Raw genomic sequence first — 16,638 nt, forward strand, 5'->3', positions numbered from 1 at the left:
ACTTTTGTATTTTTAGTAGACACAGGGTTTCGCCATGTTGGCCAGGCTGGTTTCGAACTCCTGAGCTCAGGTGATCCGCATGCCTTGGCCTCCCAAAGGGCTGGGATTACAGGTGTGAGCCACTGCACCCGGCCACCTCCCTCCATCTTTACCCTCAAACCCCCAAGTCCCCAGACCTGTCTTCATCTACCTAGGTGTTGGCTGGATGATATCATCATCCATTGACCCGGGGTTGGTAAAGGCTGGGGAGTGGGTGGAAGCAAATGTAGCTGCATACAAACTAGGAGCTGTTTATTGGTCGCCGTGAGAAGCCTATATACAAAGAAGGCACGAGGAGGGGGAGGGCATTCCCCTGCTACAGTACCATGGAAGGGGCTGGGGCTGGGGAGTGGGCCTGCCAACAGGCAGGGGTCGGGAGAGGTTTTCTGGAACTAGCCTCAGCTTCTCAAATGGGCCTTAGGAGACAGCCCATAGGGGAGGGGGCAGAGCCAGGCTGGCTCTGAAAGCCAAGGATAGCTAAGAAATCCACCTCTAGGCCCCTGATACATGGTCAGCGTGGGGTCTGGCTGGATGGGGCCGGGCAGGGCCCCCTGCCTGTTCTACATTCAAGTGTCGCTCCCTCCGTGGTCTTGTAGGGTCTCTCTGGGGCCTTCTGAGGCTGGCTGGTAGTGGTGAGTCAGAAGTGGCATCTCCTCTGTATCCTCCCAACATCTGTCTGTCCAGAATTGGCCCCCTCCTCTCTGTGGAGGATCCCGCCGTGCCCCAGCACAGTGAGCCCAGGCTACCTTGCCGTTTGCCTGTCTTTGTTCCTTCCCGCTGCACTCCCTGTGAGTTCAGTCTGTGGCCAAGGAGAGAGGCTTCACAGAGATGCAGGAAAGAAAGCCGTTCTGGGACCTTCTTTCTAGTTCCTTTGCTGTTGGGTCTGAGCACGCCAGGTCCTCCAAGTGCCCCCATGGACAACCTTAGGCAGGACCCCCAGCTCTCTGGCATGGGTGTCAATGGCGGCCCACCAGCCAGGGGCCCAGGGGGCTGCTCCCTGTCAGTAGTTTTGACAGCAAAGTCAATCCAGTGACTGTGGCTCAAGATGGATCCAGTGTGAAAGGGGGAGGTGTCACCACATTGCGGGGGCCTTTTTCTCCCGGCTCTAGTGGGAGGCTCTTTGGCTTGTTTTGGCGCAGGCAGAGGCTGAGACACGGCGAACCCATGCACCATCCATGATGCGCCAGCACAGTCCATGAGCAGTGGGCCCCACGTGCGTCTAGGGCACAGGACCGCAGTGCGCTCAGCGTTGTAAGGTCCACAGCGCTGGCCCTCCTGTGGGAAGATCCCCAGGGCCAGACAGCATGTGCATGCTCTTGACGAGGTGTATGTGCCTGAGCCTGCTGCTGCCAGCCAAAGGCGGTGGCCCCTGTGGACTGTCAGAGGCATAACTTATGATAAATAGGAAGAAAGGGGACACTGGGGGAGGAGGGGGTGGGATCAGGAAGGACGTCAGTAGTATCGGTCCCGAGTCTGCCAGCTGGTCACCCAGTGCTTCTTGGTGGGCAGGGTGCTCCCTGGAGGTGGGTAGCGCTCCTCCTCCCGGATCCGCACCGCGTGGTACTTCGGCATGATCTGATAATAGCGGGTCCGCTTAAAGAAGTCACACTGGAGTTGGAGGGGGAAGAGAAAGAACATTAGCATCGAGTTTGAGCTGCCAGGAAGGAGTGCCAGGCCTCTCCCTCTCCCACCCAGAACTCCTCAAAGCCAGAACTCTTGACCGAAACCCATCCCATCTCCCTGCACTGAGATACAGAGGATGAGTTTCTCCACCCCAGGCCCCAGAGGAAGAAGGAGTTGAAGAAGGCAGAGAGCAGAGGAAGAGGCAGATGGAGAGTGAGGGCAGCTGCAGAGAGAGTGGATGGAACGGCCAGGAAGCCTGGGCAGTCTACCCTGACCACAATGTTGGGAGGGGGTCCATTTGTTATCCTGGAAGGGTTGCTCAGGAAGAAACAGGCTAGTTCCCAGGAAGAGGGTCTCTACTGCTCCCCTCCTTCCCTAGGGGTGGAAATGGGAGTGTAGAATTATTCTGGACATGCCTGTGGTCTACAGAGATGGGGCCTGGCCTTGCCCTTGACCTTGTTCCAATCCCCAGAAATCAAGGTCATCACAGAGAGGGTTTATGGCTCCCTCATGGGGTCCCAAGTCACCAAGGGGCTCAGGGGGAGGCTGATGAAAGCCAGACCAGGGGGCTGGAGGGACAGTCAGAGTGACCTGATCTTTGAGGTGGTGGTGGGGACAGAATGAGATCAGAGCAGGCCCATAAGGGAAGAGGAGCAGATAGGACAGAGTCAGAGGCCCGGCCAGCTGTGGGGCTCGGGGAAGGGGGCCCGGAGGCCGTGTTACCCAGGTGGGCCGGGGGCGGGGGGCTGCCCCCTCAGTAGTCGTCGGTCAGCCTCTCTGTCTCTGACGGCTGGCTCTTCATCTCCGCCTTCTGCCTCTTAGCTTCATACAGGGCGCGAGTGCGGGCTCGCTTGAAGAAGCCGCACTGCGGAGGGGAGGAGGCGGGGACGGGCCATCAGGGGGACGCTGGGCTATCCTCACCAGCAGCACTCATGGACCAGGGCTTTAGGGCTGGGGAGCCTGGGGGCTGGGGCTCAGTCCCAGCTTGGTGGTGTGGTCAGAAGCCAGAGCTCCTGGGTCCCCCTTTCCAGCTTGCAGCTCCCCGCACTAACCCAGGCCAGGGGTGAACCTGTAAGCTGGTGGGAGAAGGTGGAGAGGACAGGGAGGAAGGGTGGGGGTGAGATGGAAGGCAGGACCGGGATAGGGAGACGTGGGTTGGAGGAAGGGCTGGTGAGTGTGCTGGTGGAGGTCCCAGAGCAGGAGTGGGCTGGGCTACTAACCTTCCACAGCAGGAGGATGATCAGGCCCAGCAGCAGCAGCCCCGCACCCACGGCCACCAGCACCAGCCACAGCTCGATCTCGGCTGGCAGCTCCTCCACCAGCTCCGAGTCAATGTCCACAGAGAACTGGAGCGGGGAGAGGAGGACTCAGCCCTGTGTCAGCCTGCTTAGGGCCATCCTCACCCTTCCTATCCTAGCTGGGCCCAGGCACCTGCTGTTTGTCCTACTGCCAGTAGGGGGCAGGCTGGGACTGGAAAAAGCCTGTGCCTGCCCCACTGACAGCAGGTCCAGTGGTCCTTCCTGCTTCTCCCAGGCACAGACTTGACTCCAGAGGAGCAGCCTCAGATTTGGGAGGTGGCCTGGAGTCTGGGTGTGTGACCCACACATCTGGGCCTGGGTACCAGCTCCTTCCCTGATGAGCTGTGTGACCTTGGACAAGTAATTGCACCCCTCTGAATCTCATGCTTTCTGCTTTCTGATGGGGGGATCATAATGACTACCTCATAGAATAGCAGAATGGCCAAAAGCAGGGGTTCTGGAGCCACATTACCTGGGTTCTAGCCCAGCTTTGCTATTCACGAGCTGTGTAACCTTGGCAAGTTACTTAACCTCTCTGTTGTTCATCTGTAAAATGGGAATATTACCTATCTCATAGGTTGCTGGGGAGAATTAAGTGTGTTTGATATAAGAAAACTGCTTAGAGCAACACCTGCTACACAGCAAGCACTCCTCCATAAATATTCACCAAAAAAACCCCACAAAGAATTCATAGCATATAGTCCCATTCTTTTTATTTTATTTTATTTTTTGGAGACAGAGTCTTGCTCTATTGCCCAGGCTGGAGTGCAATGGTGGAATCTTGGCTCACCACCAGCTCCGCCTCCCAGGTTCAAGCGATTCTCCTGCCTCAGCCTCCCGAGTAGCTGGGATTACAGGCACGCACCATCACGCCTGGCTAATTTTGTATTTTTAGTAGAGATGAGGTTTCACCATATTGGTCAGGCTGGTCTCGAACTCCTGACCTCAGGTGATCCGCCCACCTTGGCCTCCCAAAGTGCTGGGATTACAGGCGTGAGCCACCATGCCCAGCTGATAGTCCCATTCTTTTTCTTCCCCTACAATGGAGATAAGTATGGATGTGTGTGTATATGAGGGTTTTTTTTGTTTTTGTTTTTGTTTTTGAGACGGAGTTTTGCTCTGTTGCTGAGGGTGGAGTGCAGGGGCACAATCTCGGCTCACTGCAACCACTGCCTCCCAGGTTCAAACAATTCTCCTGCCACAGCCTCCCAAGTAGCTGGAATTACAGGCGTGCACCACCGTGCCCAATTAATTTTTGTATTTTTAGTAGAGACAGGGTTTCACTATGTTGGCCAGGCTGGTCTCAAACTCCTGACCTCAGGTGATCCACCTGCCTTGGCCTCCCAAAGTGCTGGGATTACAGGTGTGAGCCACTGCGCCCAGCCGTGTTTGTTCTGACTATACATGATTTTCACTTCTTTTAAAATTATTCTGATGATTTTTTAAAAAATACAGATGATATAAAGAAAACTAAAGGTTCCCAGTTATATATATATAATGTAATATATATATTATAAATATGTAATATATATACATATTATAAATATATAATATATGTATATTTTTTGAGACAAGAGTTCCACTCTGTTGCCCAGGCTGGAGTGCAGGGGCACAGTCTTGGCTCACTGCAACCTCTGCCTCCTGGGCTCAAGCAATTATCCTGTCTCAGCCTCCTGAGTTGCTGAGATTACAGGTGCCCACCACAACGAGCTAATTTTTGTATTTTTACTAGAGACGGGTTTCACCATGTTGGCCAGGCTGGTCTTGAACTCCTGACCTCAAGTGGTCCACCTGCCTCGACCTCCCAAAGTGCTGGGATTACAGGCATGAGCCACCATGCCCAGCTGGTTCCCAGTAATTTTAATATCTAGAAATTACTATCTCAGTAATCTCTGGTGAATCTCTTTCCATAGTTTTAAATATGGAATATTAATATGATCTACATAAATGGGATCATGTCACATACACCCTTCAGCAACCTCCCTTCCTCCCTCCCTTCCTTCCTTCCTTTTCTTTTTTTTTTTTTAAGACAGTCTCACTCTGTTGCCCAGGTTGGAGTGCAGTGGCGCGATCTTGGCTCACTGCAACCTCTGTCTCCTGGGTCCAAGCAATTCTCCTACCTCAGCCTCCTGAGTAGCTGGGATTACAGGCACCCGCCACCACCCCAGCATTTTTAGTAGAGCCGGGGTTTCACCATGTTGGCCAGGCTGGTCTCGAACTCCTGACCTCAGGTGATCTGCCCGCCTTGGCCTCCCAAAGTGCTGGGATTACAGGCATGAGCCACCGCACCCGGTCTTTCTTTTCTTTTTAAGACAGGGTCTCACTGTGTTGCTCAGGTTGGAGTGCAATAACACAAACATGACTCACTGGAGACTCCACCTCCTGGGCTCAAGTGATTCTCCTGCCTCAGCCTCCAATGTAGCTGGGACCACGTGCCACCACATCCAGATAATTTCTCGATTTTTTTTGTAGAGATGGGTCTCACTTTGTTACCCAGGATAGCCTCAAACTCCTAGGCTCAAGCGATCCTCCTACCTTTGCCTCCCAAAGTGTTAGGATTACAGGCATGAGCCACCATGCCCAGCCAGCAACCTGTTTTTTTTTCACTTAATATCATCATCTTTTCATGTCAATTGATAAAGATCAGCCTAATCTCTTCTGAGGACTGCACAGTCATTGAAGGAAATGTACCATAATTTATTGAACCAATCTCCTACTGAAAGACATTTAGATTGTTTCCAGCTTTCTGCCATTATAAATAATTCTCGAAAATATCCCCATATATTTATCTTCGTATACTTGTCCTATTAGCTCCTTACAATATATTCTCATGTACTAGATCTAAGGAAATGGGCACTTTAAATTTTAATAGATACTGAAAACTTCATCTCCTAAAAGAATCTACCAATTTATCATCCAAATCAATAGCATTTCTCTCCACCTCATCAGCATTAGACAGCATTATTCTTTTTTTTTTTTTTTTGAGACAGAGTCTCACTCAGTCGTCCAGGCTGGAGTGCAGTGGAGTGATCTTGGCTCACTACATTTATCTCTTAGGTTCAAGCGATTCTTCTGCCTCAGCCTCCTGGGTAGCTAGAATTATAGGCATGCACCACCACGCCCAGTTAATTTTTGTATTTTTAATAGAGATGGGGTTTCACCATGTTGCCCAGGCTAGTCTCAAACTGAACTCAAATGATCCACCCACCTTGGCCTCCTAACGTGCTGGGATTACAGGTGTGAGCCACAGCACCTGGCCAGCATTATTTTTTTAAATATTTCCCAATCTGATAGGCAAGAAAAATCTTATTACTATGATTTATATTTCTTTATGAGCAAGATGAACATTTGTATTTCACCCTATGTATGCTGCCTATTGATATCCTTTATATATTAAAAAATACATATCAATATTTTGTCATATATGCTGTAAACATTTTTAAAAAGCAGTATATCATTTGCCCATTTAGTTTCTTTTTTTTTTTTTTTTTTAGGCAAGGTGTCACTCTGTCACCCAGGCTGGAGTACAGTGGCATGATCCGGCTCACTGCAGCCTCAACCTGCTGAGCTCAAGCGATTCTCCTGTCTCAGCCTCCCAAGTAGCTGGGATTACAGGTGTGCACCACCACACCCAGCTAATTTTTGTTTTTATTTGTAGAGATAAGGTCTCACCATGTTGCCCAGGGTGGTGTGGAACTCCTGGGCTCAGGCAATCTGCCTGCCTCAGTCTCCAAAGTGCTGGGATTACAAGTGTGAGCCACCGTGCTCAGCCTCTTTTAGTTTCTTTACTATCTCTTTTGCTGTATACAGATTTAAATTTTCATAGAGTCTAATTTATCAAATTTTTCCTGTGACTTCTGGGTTTATAACTCACTCTTCCCATAATTAAAGGTTGCCATTAAAGTGTTCTCTATATTGTATCCTGGCATATTAGGTTTTAATTGCTACATGTAGATATTTAATCTAACTCTATTTTTGTTTATGGTGTGAGGCAGAGGTTTGTCTTTAGTTTCCAAATGTGTTCTCCCAACACTACTTAATAATCTACCTTTCTCCACGGATTAAAAATGCCATCTGTATCATAAAGTTCTATTTTGTTCCACTGATCTTTCTGGCCCTTCTTCTACCTCTTCTATACTACATTAATTGATCTTAGGAAATGTACAGCAATGTACATAACCAACCCTGCTTTCATCTCCCTATAAGTGTCTCCCACGTATCTTCACTTATATCCTTTTCACAACAAATTATTAGCAATTCTATATTTATTCTTCTAGATGCAACTCAGATTCAAGATTGGGAACTTCTTTTTCAAGTTTCCTGAATCCTACTGAGACTGGAATAATTTGGGTGGGAAGATCTGACAACCTGATAATACAATATTGACTTTTTTCTAATCATTACTCAAGTTTTTGTTGCATATTTGTTATATTTATTTCCAGATGCTCTATCACTTTTCCAATGAATTTGAATGGGATCTTTTCAACTATACTTTTCATTGGTTATTGCTAGCATGTAGGAAACCTAGGGGGTTTGGGTATTTTGATCTTGTTTTGACCTCTTGGACTTCCTGAATTATCTCATTGGGTCTAATAGCTTTTTGGGCCGGGTGTGGTAGCTAATACCTGTAATCTCAGTGTTTTGGGAGGCCGAGGTGGGAGGACTACTTGAGACCAGGAGTTCAAGACCAGCCTGGGCAGCACAGTGAGACCTCATCTCTACTAAAAATAAAAAATTAGGCTGGGCACGGTGGCTCATGCCTGTAATCTCAGCACTTTGGTCAGCCGAAGCAGGTGGATCACGAGGTCAGGAGATCGAGACCATCCTGGCTAACAAGGTAAAACCGTCTGTACTAAAAATACAAAAATTAGCCGGGCGTGGTGGCGGGCACCTGTAGTCCCAGCTACTTGGGAGGCCAAGGCAGGAGAATGGCATGAACCAGGGAGGCGGAGCTTGCAGTGATCGCGCCACTGCATTCCAGCCTGGCCACAGAGCGAGGCTCCGTCTCAAAAATAAATAAATAAATAAATAAATAAATAAATAAATAAATAAATATAGCTGGGCATCGTGGTACATGGCTGTAGTCTCAGCTACTCAGGAGGCTGAGGTGGGAGGATTTCTTGATCCCAGGAGTTCAGGACTACACTGCATTCCAGCTGGGGCAACAGAGTGACACTGTCTCTGAAGCAAAATAAAATAAAATACTAGCTTTTCCATTGCTTCTCTTTTCTGCCACGTAGATGATGACATCATCTGTCAATACTGACCAGGTTCTCATGGCTGAACCTCCCTCCGTTCTGCCTTGATATCCTGCCTTTCTCTATATATACACATATTGCCTGTGGCCAGAAGCTCACAGGTCCATAGTGGATGTGACAATGGGTGAGATAATCAGGAGACCCACGTTCCAGCCCCCGACAAACTGTGCCACTTTGGGGAGGCCACTCAAGTCTCTCTAGGCCTCAGCCTCTCAGCCATAAAATAGAGAGGCAATCCCAGCCCTACCCTTCATAGAGATGTTGTGCAGAGCAAAGAAGCTAATGCAGTGGTTCTCAGCCCTGGCTGCACATTAGCATCACTTGGGGGACCTTTAAACACGGCAATCCCGGAATCCACTCCCAGGGACTCGGGGTTAATTGCTCTGGGTGCAGTCCAGACACCAGAACTCCTCCAGATAACTCTTACCGCGCAGCCAAGATTGAGAACCATACGGCTGAAGTGCGTCAATGTGCTCTTAAAAGATGCCCTGTACTCCCAAGCTCTGGCTGGAGACTGCTATCCTAGTGAACACGCGCACTCACCCACGTGGTCTTGTTCTCCATGTTGATGGCGGGGATGCTGGTTCGGAGGAATAGGGTAGCCCAGCCATTTACCCGGACTCGGTCAAAGTCTCCGTAATCCTGGATGGGGAGTGGGGTGGGTCAAGAGGAACACTTGATACTTCTCTGAGCCTCCCTCTGACCCTAAGCATCCCCACCCCATCACCCTGCCACCAGGTAGCATCCTTAAACAGCACCCCAAAGGATCTGTCAGCCAGGCCTCCCCTCCACACACAAATGCACATCATTCATTTATTTGTTCATTCATTTGTGCATCAGGTCCTGTGCTGGATGCTGGGGACAACCGAAACAATGAACGTCACAGTCTAGGTCAGGCCTGTGGGCTAAATCTGGCCTGGCACCTGCTGTTGTAAATGGAGTATTTTTGGCGCACGGCCACACCCATTCATTTGTCTATGGCTGTTTGCGTGGTGTACTGGCAGGACTGAGTAGTTGCAACAGAAACTCTATGGCCCGTTAAGTTGAAAAGATTTCTAATCTAGTCCTGTACAGAAAAAGTTTGGTCTAGATGGCATGAGAAAGTGGGCACGTGAGGCATTGCAACCCAGAGTTGAGCGTGATAAATGGCATGTGCGGCTTCTGAGAAAGTTAGGTGGGTGGCCATTGGAAGAGAGGTCATTTTCAGCTGGAAAAGCCAGAAAAGACCTCATGATGGTGAAGCATCTGACAGGAACCTTGAAAACTAAATAGGGGTTTACACGCAGAGATAAAAGAGGGGAAAAGAGCATTCCAGGGTTAAGGAACACCCTGGGGAAAGGCATGGAGGTGGGAAAGTAATGGACACATAAGAGAATAATGGACACGAGAGAGGTAATTTTGGCTGGGGACAAACACGTACATATCCATGCAGAGACACGCAAATAACACACACACACACACACACACACACACACACGGAGCCCTGCTATGACCCTGGCCTCGCCCTCTCCCTGTGGTTCTCCCCCTCAGGGTGGATGGTAGGAGAGACCTTCAGACCCAGGCACTGACCTCGATGAAGGTGCTGTTCCACACTCGTGCCTTCACAGTCACGTTGGTGACAATGGGGGCATCAGGGATGGGGCACTCCAGCCACACACAGTGGGCGCGCCCAGTGGCACAGGTCTGAGGTGGGCAGGGAACACAAGATGTGACATAGTCTGGGTCTCCAGATTCTTCATGCCTTGCTCCTTACCTCCCGCCCCTTCCAGGCTTTGTCTCACCCCTGGGTGACCCAAAGGGGTCTGACATCCTTTCACTCATGCACACGTCCCCCAACCTCACAGTTATGCATTTCAGACACACTCTTTGGGCCAAGCTCATATAATGCCAGGCACACGAATAACATGGAATCTGGCCCCTGCTCGTGTAAACAGGGCCCAACCGCCTACACCTGCTTCCCAGACAGCTCCCTGCCCCTGGGACACCACCTCCCACTCTCCACCCAGCTAGGCTTCAACCGGCTTGCCAGGCCCGCTGTCTTCTCCTTTCCTGCAGAGGGCACACGCACCACCCACCATGCCCTGCCCGACACTGCCTCCTGCCGGCCAAAGCTCTGAGCAGCTCTGTCACCCCCAACAGGCTGGGGCTCCTTAGAGCAGAGCCAGTGCCTCCTCCTTTGGTCCCTTGTCTTCGATGCTCCCCCATCAGAGTGGGGAACCCTCTGAGGGCAGGAGTTGAGGCTCCCTGCTCTGTCTGGAGGCTCCAAGAGCAGGGGCCTCATCACCTCATCACACTGAGGTCTCCCTTGCTTTGTGTGCCCCTGGTGCCCAGGCACCCTGTGATGGGGTGGGTGCAATCCCCTCCAACCTCGCCCTGGCCACTCACCAGCACAGTCTCAGACTTGGCTTTTTTGGCAGCAGCCAGAGTGACAGGTGGGGGGCCCTGGCCTCCCCCTGGATCCAGCTGTCGCCGCCTGCGCTGTGGGGATGACGGCCTGTCCCCAGAGTCCTGGAGAGGAAATAGGAGATTTGCTGGCAGGGCAGAGGAAGAATTGGGAGCAGGGTTGCAGGAGGGGAAAGGGTAGGAGAGACAGGTTGCCAAAGGGGTATGAGGGGAGGGAGGGGAAGACACTGGCCCTTCTGCCCTGTAGCATGCAAATGAAATATCCCTGATAGTGTCCTTACAGAAAGAGTGAGGTTGAGAGGGTTGATAAGGTCTCCAGGTGGTCGGCAGGGCCAGGACCCATTGCCATGGACGGTGATCTCCGTGGGATACAGCAGCCACTTGCCATTGCTGACTTCGTAGGGCCACTCCAGACCTAGGACCAGGGTCCCCAGGCCCACCAGCCCCTCCCCCATTGGGCCCACCTGTGGGCACAAGATGTGTCATAGTCATTATCTCCTGGAAAACCACCTCCATCTTACCAACCCCCAACCCTCCCACCTTCAGACCCCAGAGAAAATAAAAATAATCCTTCCTAGAAGTCCCCAGCCCAGGACTCCGGCGAGCCCCTTACCTGGAATTCATACTTGAGGGAGCTTCCTACATCCTGCACAGTTTTCATGCCAGACTCGCCCATCACTGTCCCCCCAAAGAAGCTTTGTAGCCGGTGATTTACCCTAAGGGTAAGAAGGATGCTGGAGTCACAGGGGACAGGAGACCAGGGCCCTGGCGGACGGGGGTGGGCACCAAAGCTGGTTAATTATAGCCCCTCCGACATCAGGCACCTCAATAGAAACCTCAGCTCTGCATTTACCAGCTTTATGGACTCAAGCAAGCTATTTATCCTCTCTGAGCCTCAGTCTCCTCATCTGTAAAATGGACTTAATCATAGCTGTCGTGTCACAGGGCTGCTGTGAGAAGTCATTGAGATGATGTATATAAAATCCTTAGCACAATGAGCTCATATAAAATGGCAGGGACAACACCTTAGCCCTGGGGTTGCCGATTCCTCCATTTCTGCCTGCTTTACAGGGGGAATAGTAATGGTAACAATAATGATAGTGATTGCTGTTGTTAAGAAAAGGATGATCCAGGGAAAGTGGAGGCCTGAGGACACTGGGCCAAGAGAGGGGTCAGAGGAGCTTGGGAGATATCCTGGGGATAGGGAACCCCAGCTTAGGCACAGCAGGCTGGGGTGGGGGTGGTAGACAGCGGTACCCACATGCTAAGCGAGGTCTGGAGTGTATAGTCCACCAGCAGAGTGAGGGTCATGGGCCACAGGTTGTCCTGGTGACTCGACCTTGGGAGGAAATGCAGGGGGTAGGAAGGTGATCCAGGATACCTCAGCCCTGACCCAGACTGGCTTTTTGAGGTCACTCACGTGGAGAGCTGCAGCTGCACCTGAAGTTCCCTTGTGTGCAGGGTCACCCCGATGACCTCGAAGGCGATGAGCAACTCCATCTGCCACAAGGGTCAGGGAGGCAGAGAGTGGCATATGGGGCCTGGCGGTGGTGATGTCATGGGGAAGGAGGGGATGCACACTATTCTAGTTGGCTTTCTGGCCTTCTCTTCCTCCTCCTGTTCTGGGTGAGGGGTCTCTACCTCCCCACCCCACCTCTGTCTCCCTTTCCCCCTTTTACTCCATCGGGTCACATCTCTGCTACTTTTGAGCTACATAACCTTGAGCAGGTAACTGAAACTTTCTAAGTGTGTGTTTCCTCTTCTGTAAAAGAGCATCTACCGCCTCAGAAGGCTGTGAGAATTATATCAAAGGAGCACAGTGTTGGGCTCAGGGGCTGGCACACAGTTGGTGCTTGGTCAAACTGGTTTCCTCCCCTCCACCTGCTCTAGCTTTGTGCACAGCTCCCTAGCAGCCCCATTTGTCTTAGTTTCTGGGCCTCTTCTCACCCTCTACTGAGTCTCTCCTCCCGCACTGTGGCTCTCCGCTTCGAGGGAGCCCAGAAAGCAGGCAGGCAGAGACTAGAAGGACAAGGAGCTCATCAGAGGAGCAGACTAACCCAGGAGGACTGGGAGGATGTGGCCAGTGCTCACCCTCTGGTTCTGTTTGAAGGGGTTCCCCAGCTCGCAAAAGATGGTCTCATTAGCTTGGCAGGCCCCAGGCTGAAGAAAGAAGGCGAATAAGGTCAGGGTCGGGTCAAAGTAGGGCTTGTCCTCCCTCCTCTGTGGTGCAAGGTCAGAAGCCCTAGAGCTTGAGAGCCGGATTCTCCAAGCAGCAGAGACGCTAAGGCCCCCAAGGAGGCCCAGACCAGAGGAGGGGGGCACGTGGCAGACGACAACACCTGCACAGGACACGCATATGGGGATGCAAAGACGCGGGGAGCCCTGCTTGGGCTCTGAGCCGGCCGGCGGGCACTCACGGGGCGCACTGAGGAGAGCAGCAGGGCGGGAGGCACCACCAGGGTGAGCAGCGCCTCGTGGGCGTCCTCCCCGGAGCGCTCCGAGGTCCGGGTGTTCGTCACGTTGATGCTCAGGAGCAGTTTCCGGACGTCTCTGCTGTACTGGAGCCTGAGAGCAGGAGCCCAGGACTCAGCCAAGAGCCCCGCCCCCAGGGCCCTCCCGGATCAACTAGGCCCCGCCCCTGGGGCCTCCTAGGTGAGAAAAGCCCATCTTGGCACAGCCAGGCGCCGCCCTCTAGTCGCACCTGGAGGAGAAAGCCCCGTTTCTGACCATCCCACCTGTTCCCGCTAAAGCCCTGTCCCTCGGGCTCGCCTTGCCATGAGGTCCCGCCCCCACCGTGCCAGTTAATGAGGCCCCGTCCCACCCTTGGCCGATTAACGCAGCCGGCGGCCCACAGCCACCTGCTCAGCTTCTGCTGCTGCTCTGACACGAAGGCTGCCCGCATCTGCAAGTTGCTCTCACACTTGTTGTCAGGCCCGCATTCCTTCTGGAACTGGACCTGCGGGGTGGCGGGAGGTGTGAGGGCCGCACCACCCCCAGTGCTCTCTCGCCCCGCCGCCCTCCTGGCCCCTGGTCTTCAAGTCCAGGCGCCAGCCCCACCCACCTCAGTGTGGTTCTCCAGAGCCTGTGCCTGGTTGAGGATCGGGTAGGCGTCCAGGGACCGAAGCCCCAGCCGGGGGCGATCGGGCATCCGCAAAGGTAAAGAGTAGTTCATGGAGATGATGATGGGGCGGAGTTTGTCACGGAGGTTGTCCTGGGGAGAGAGGGTGAGCTGAGCCCGGCCCTGCACTGCTCCCTGCCCCATCTGAATCCTCACACCACCCTGAACCCCAGAGAAGAGCTGGACCCCCCTCCACCTTGAAAACCTGACAGTGAGGCTGAACTCCCTCCAGTCCGGTCGCCAAATTGCGACTTCCTACTATCCTGACCCTCCAAGAGGGAAGACAGGGCTTCTCCTCCTCAAAAGTCTCTTCACCTCCCCATCCACAGGGTCCCCAGGTTGAACCCTCCCCTTCCACCCTGATGTCCCAGAGAGGGACTGAGCTTGCTCCCTACTCAGGGACCCCTTTTCCCAGAGGTGGGCTGAGCCAAGAGCTCCCACACTCCTCACTTTCCTTGGAGGTAATAAGCCCTTTGGCCCCATCCCCACCCCAAGGATCTCCATCTCTCCTCATGTGTGGGTGCCGTACACTGTACTCTTACAGACCAATAGCCTTCCAAACCGATGTCCCCAACCTCTGTCTCTGGGGAGACCCCCGTCCCTCACCCTTGATCTAGGGGGACACTGGCCACCTCCTCCAGGGACCTGGGAGCCCTCATCCTGCCCCTTGCTCCTCCCTCACCATCAGGAGCAGCTCCAGCTTCTGGCAGCGCATCTCGGGCATGGAGAAGAAGCCGTGGAAGACAGCGGACTCACTGCCGGCAAAGCGGAGCCGGGGCGGGCGGCGGTCCCTGTCGGCCTCCAGAGTGTAGGCCAGGGCTACAGGTAGACAGGGTGGTCAGCAAGGGGACAGGGGAGCGTACCCCTTTTATGCTGCACCCCAGCACTCACTGATGTTTCGCCTGTAGTTGGGGTTCCCGGCACTCTGGTTGTAAGCAAAGCACAGCTCCACTTGCACACTGTTGGAGGGATGTACAGGAGGGCGGGTCACAGTGGGACACACACGTCCAGGCCCTAGCTCTCGCCTCTGTACTGGGCAAAAGGAAACCGAGGCCCTTCTGGAGAGAGGCAGGGACAAAACTGGGGAGTCCACAAAGCAGGTCTGTGGTGTCCCTGACCCCTTCCCTTCCATTCCCCTTAGAGCCAAAGAAAACAGGGTTAGAGGTCACTAATGGGGAAACTGAGGCCCAGGGCCCAGAAGGACTTGTCTGAAGTCCTCAGTCAGTTGGTGGCCCAGCCCAGTCTTGAACCTAGGTCGGCCAATCCCCAGTCCAGGTCTCCTTGCACCAACCACCCCATTTCCCTGCTCTGTCTGCCTTTGTCTTCTGATCCAAAATCCTCATTCACTTAAAGACCTCGGGGTCATCGCCATCATTACTGTCACTTTCTTAGCAACTAACATTTTTTGAGCACTTAGGGTATACACAGTGCTGTGCTAAGGACTTTTTGTATATTATCTCATTTAATTATCACAACAACCCTGTGAATCAGTTATTATCAATTCTGTTCTACAAGCAAGAAATCTGAGCCTAAGAGGGATTAATAATTCACCTGAGGAGACTCTCCTCCATATCCATCCACTTAAATGCATCCCCTTTCCCAGAGCCCATCCCCGCCACTGCACTGGCATAGCTGGGATTTGAACCAGGCCGTCCAGAGCTCCCACCTTGAACCACTATACTCTACTGCCCCCGACTTCATCCATTACCTCTTACAAGGAATTTTGCTTTTTAATGAGGTTGGGTAGAGAGGGCAAACGCTGGCCCCAAGAATCAAATTTCTAAAGGTGGGATGTCAGGAGGCCAGGGGAGGGGTTTGGGAGCTGCAGCCCCTCCTGGCCTGCCTATAAATAAATGAGGAGTAGGTGGGCAGAGCAATCTCACCAAGAGGTGGCCGTGCAAAGTGCAGGGTCCAGCACAGCTGGCCTGGCCACCAAGGTCTTGTGGACGATGTTAATGACGGGCCGGGCCCTGCAGAGACAACAGAGCCAGACAGATATCAGTGCCTCCTGCCTGCCCCCGGCCAGAGTTGGGGTCCAGGCTTCCAATGAGCTAGTGCAAACATGGACACAGATGGGAATCTGTGCAGACAAAGATGAAGAAGAGAAAGACCCTTATTCACTGGCCTCCTGGCTCACCGCAGCAGCACAATGTGGTCTGACAGGCTTCCCACTAGAAGGTCTGGGTAGAAGTTGTCATCCACATCCATCTGCCCACTGAGGGAATAGCCGAAGGTGGCCAAGCCAGGCAGTCCCAGCTTCTCTCCGTGGATTACCTGGGGGCAGAGGAAAGTGGTGGGGGCAGGCTCTGGGGAGCAAGGCCCAGGGGGCTACAGGGAAGGGGTGGGTGAAGGAAAGCAAGGAAGGCCCATCTCGGCTGGTGGGGGCAGCTGACCCATGCCCGTCTCTCTGTACCTGCTGGGGCTGTCTGAGGAGCCCCTTAGAGCTACTGTGATAGATGTACACTTTGCCCAAGCCTTCAAACGGAGCTCCCACGGCAATATCTGCAGAAGAAAAGGCAAGACAGGGTCACCCAGGTACTCTGGGCCCCACGTCTCCCCAACTCTTTGCTCCAGGCCATAGAGCCCAGCACAGAATTGATCTTGGCCTGACTGATGGGCAGTGCTCAGAGCATCAGGGACAGAGCAGAGCTCTGCAGCTCAGGATGAACACTCAGACCATCTGGAGCCCAGCTTCCTCCTATCATGGGTGGGAAAGTAGGTTCGGGAGATGAGAGGTGACTCTGCCAGATAGTTGTCAAGCATTCAGTGTGTGTGTGTTTAAAGACAGTGTCTCACTCTGTGACCCAGGCTGGAGTGCAGTGGTGCAGTCATAGCTCACTGCAGCCTCAACCTCCTGGAATCAAGTGATCCTCCCACCTCAGCCTCCCGAGTAGCTGGG

The 16,638-nt window shown here is 52.9% G+C and overlaps 1 protein-coding gene across 2 annotated transcripts in view; it reads right to left on the reverse strand.

The window, feature by feature from the left end:
- Window positions 1–274: 274 nt before the first annotated feature.
- ITGA3 (integrin subunit alpha 3) overlaps window positions 275–16,638 on the reverse strand; it is a 33,763-nt gene continuing 17,399 nt past the window's right edge. The window contains exons 8-26 of one of the 2 annotated variants that reach the window (XM_032163287.2): window positions 16,153–16,241; window positions 15,877–16,013; window positions 15,623–15,709; window positions 14,631–14,698; window positions 14,422–14,558; window positions 13,683–13,832; window positions 13,480–13,577; window positions 13,039–13,186; window positions 12,713–12,781; window positions 12,042–12,121; window positions 11,883–11,960; window positions 11,235–11,337; window positions 10,903–11,085; window positions 10,604–10,726; window positions 9,788–9,901; window positions 8,762–8,860; window positions 2,883–3,008; window positions 2,386–2,527; window positions 1,504–1,647 (exon numbers count right to left, since the gene is read on the reverse strand). In XM_032163287.2, coding sequence (XP_032019178.1) covers window positions 2,417–2,527; window positions 2,883–3,008; window positions 8,762–8,860; window positions 9,788–9,901; window positions 10,604–10,726; window positions 10,903–11,085; window positions 11,235–11,337; window positions 11,883–11,960; window positions 12,042–12,121; window positions 12,713–12,781; window positions 13,039–13,186; window positions 13,480–13,577; window positions 13,683–13,832; window positions 14,422–14,558; window positions 14,631–14,698; window positions 15,623–15,709; window positions 15,877–16,013; window positions 16,153–16,241 — 2,000 coding nt within the window. In that variant the 3' untranslated portion in view covers window positions 1,504–1,647; window positions 2,386–2,416. Of the gene's footprint in view, window positions 1,648–2,385; window positions 2,528–2,882; window positions 3,009–8,761; window positions 8,861–9,787; window positions 9,902–10,603; window positions 10,727–10,902; window positions 11,086–11,234; window positions 11,338–11,882; window positions 11,961–12,041; window positions 12,122–12,712; window positions 12,782–13,038; window positions 13,187–13,479; window positions 13,578–13,682; window positions 13,833–14,421; window positions 14,559–14,630; window positions 14,699–15,622; window positions 15,710–15,876; window positions 16,014–16,152; window positions 16,242–16,638 lie in introns of both variants that reach the window. The other variant, XM_032163286.2, reaches the window with a different exon arrangement.

Source organism: Hylobates moloch, unplaced genomic scaffold (assembly GCF_009828535.3).
Source record: "Hylobates moloch isolate HMO894 unplaced genomic scaffold, HMol_V3 SCAFFOLD_10, whole genome shotgun sequence".
In the NCBI taxonomy this organism is placed as follows: Eukaryota; Metazoa; Chordata; class Mammalia; order Primates; family Hylobatidae; genus Hylobates; species Hylobates moloch.